This window comes from Bison bison, unplaced genomic scaffold (assembly GCF_000754665.1).
Source record: "Bison bison bison isolate TAMUID 2011002044 unplaced genomic scaffold, Bison_UMD1.0 scf7180017864461, whole genome shotgun sequence".
Lineage (NCBI taxonomy): Eukaryota > Metazoa > Chordata > Mammalia > Artiodactyla > Bovidae > Bison > Bison bison.
In genome coordinates this window covers 9,219,811-9,220,116 of record NW_011495023.1, presented here as the reverse complement: position 1 = coordinate 9,220,116, position 306 = coordinate 9,219,811, and the positions used below count along the sequence as shown (strand labels likewise).

The 306-nt window shown below is 63.7% G+C and overlaps 1 protein-coding gene across 1 annotated transcript in view; it reads left to right on the top strand.

Annotated features, from left to right (window-relative positions):
- Nucleotides 1–306, top strand: part of FZD8 (frizzled class receptor 8) — a 3,110-nt gene that overhangs the window by 1,219 nt on the left and 1,585 nt on the right. The window contains exon 3 of the mRNA XM_010860067.1: nt 2–300. Within this exon, the coding sequence (XP_010858369.1) occupies nt 2–300 (299 nt within the window). The remainder of the gene's footprint in view (nt 1; nt 301–306) is intronic.

Sequence of the window (306 nt, the reverse complement as noted above, 5' to 3'; positions counted from 1 at the left end):
CACCTGGCCGCGTGGCTCGTGCCCAGCGTCAAGTCTATCGCCGTGCTGGCGCTCAGCTCGGTGGACGGCGACCCGGTGGCAGGCATCTGCTACGTAGGCAACCAGAGCCTGGACAACTTGCGCGGCTTCGTGCTGGCACCGCTGGTTATCTACCTCTTCATCGGCACCATGTTCCTGCTGGCCGGCTTCGTGTCGCTCTTCCGCATCCGCTCGGTCATCAAGCAGCAGGGTGGCCCCACCAAGACGCACAAGCTGGAGAAGCTCATGATCCGCATCGGCATCTTCACGCTGCTCTACACGGTGCCC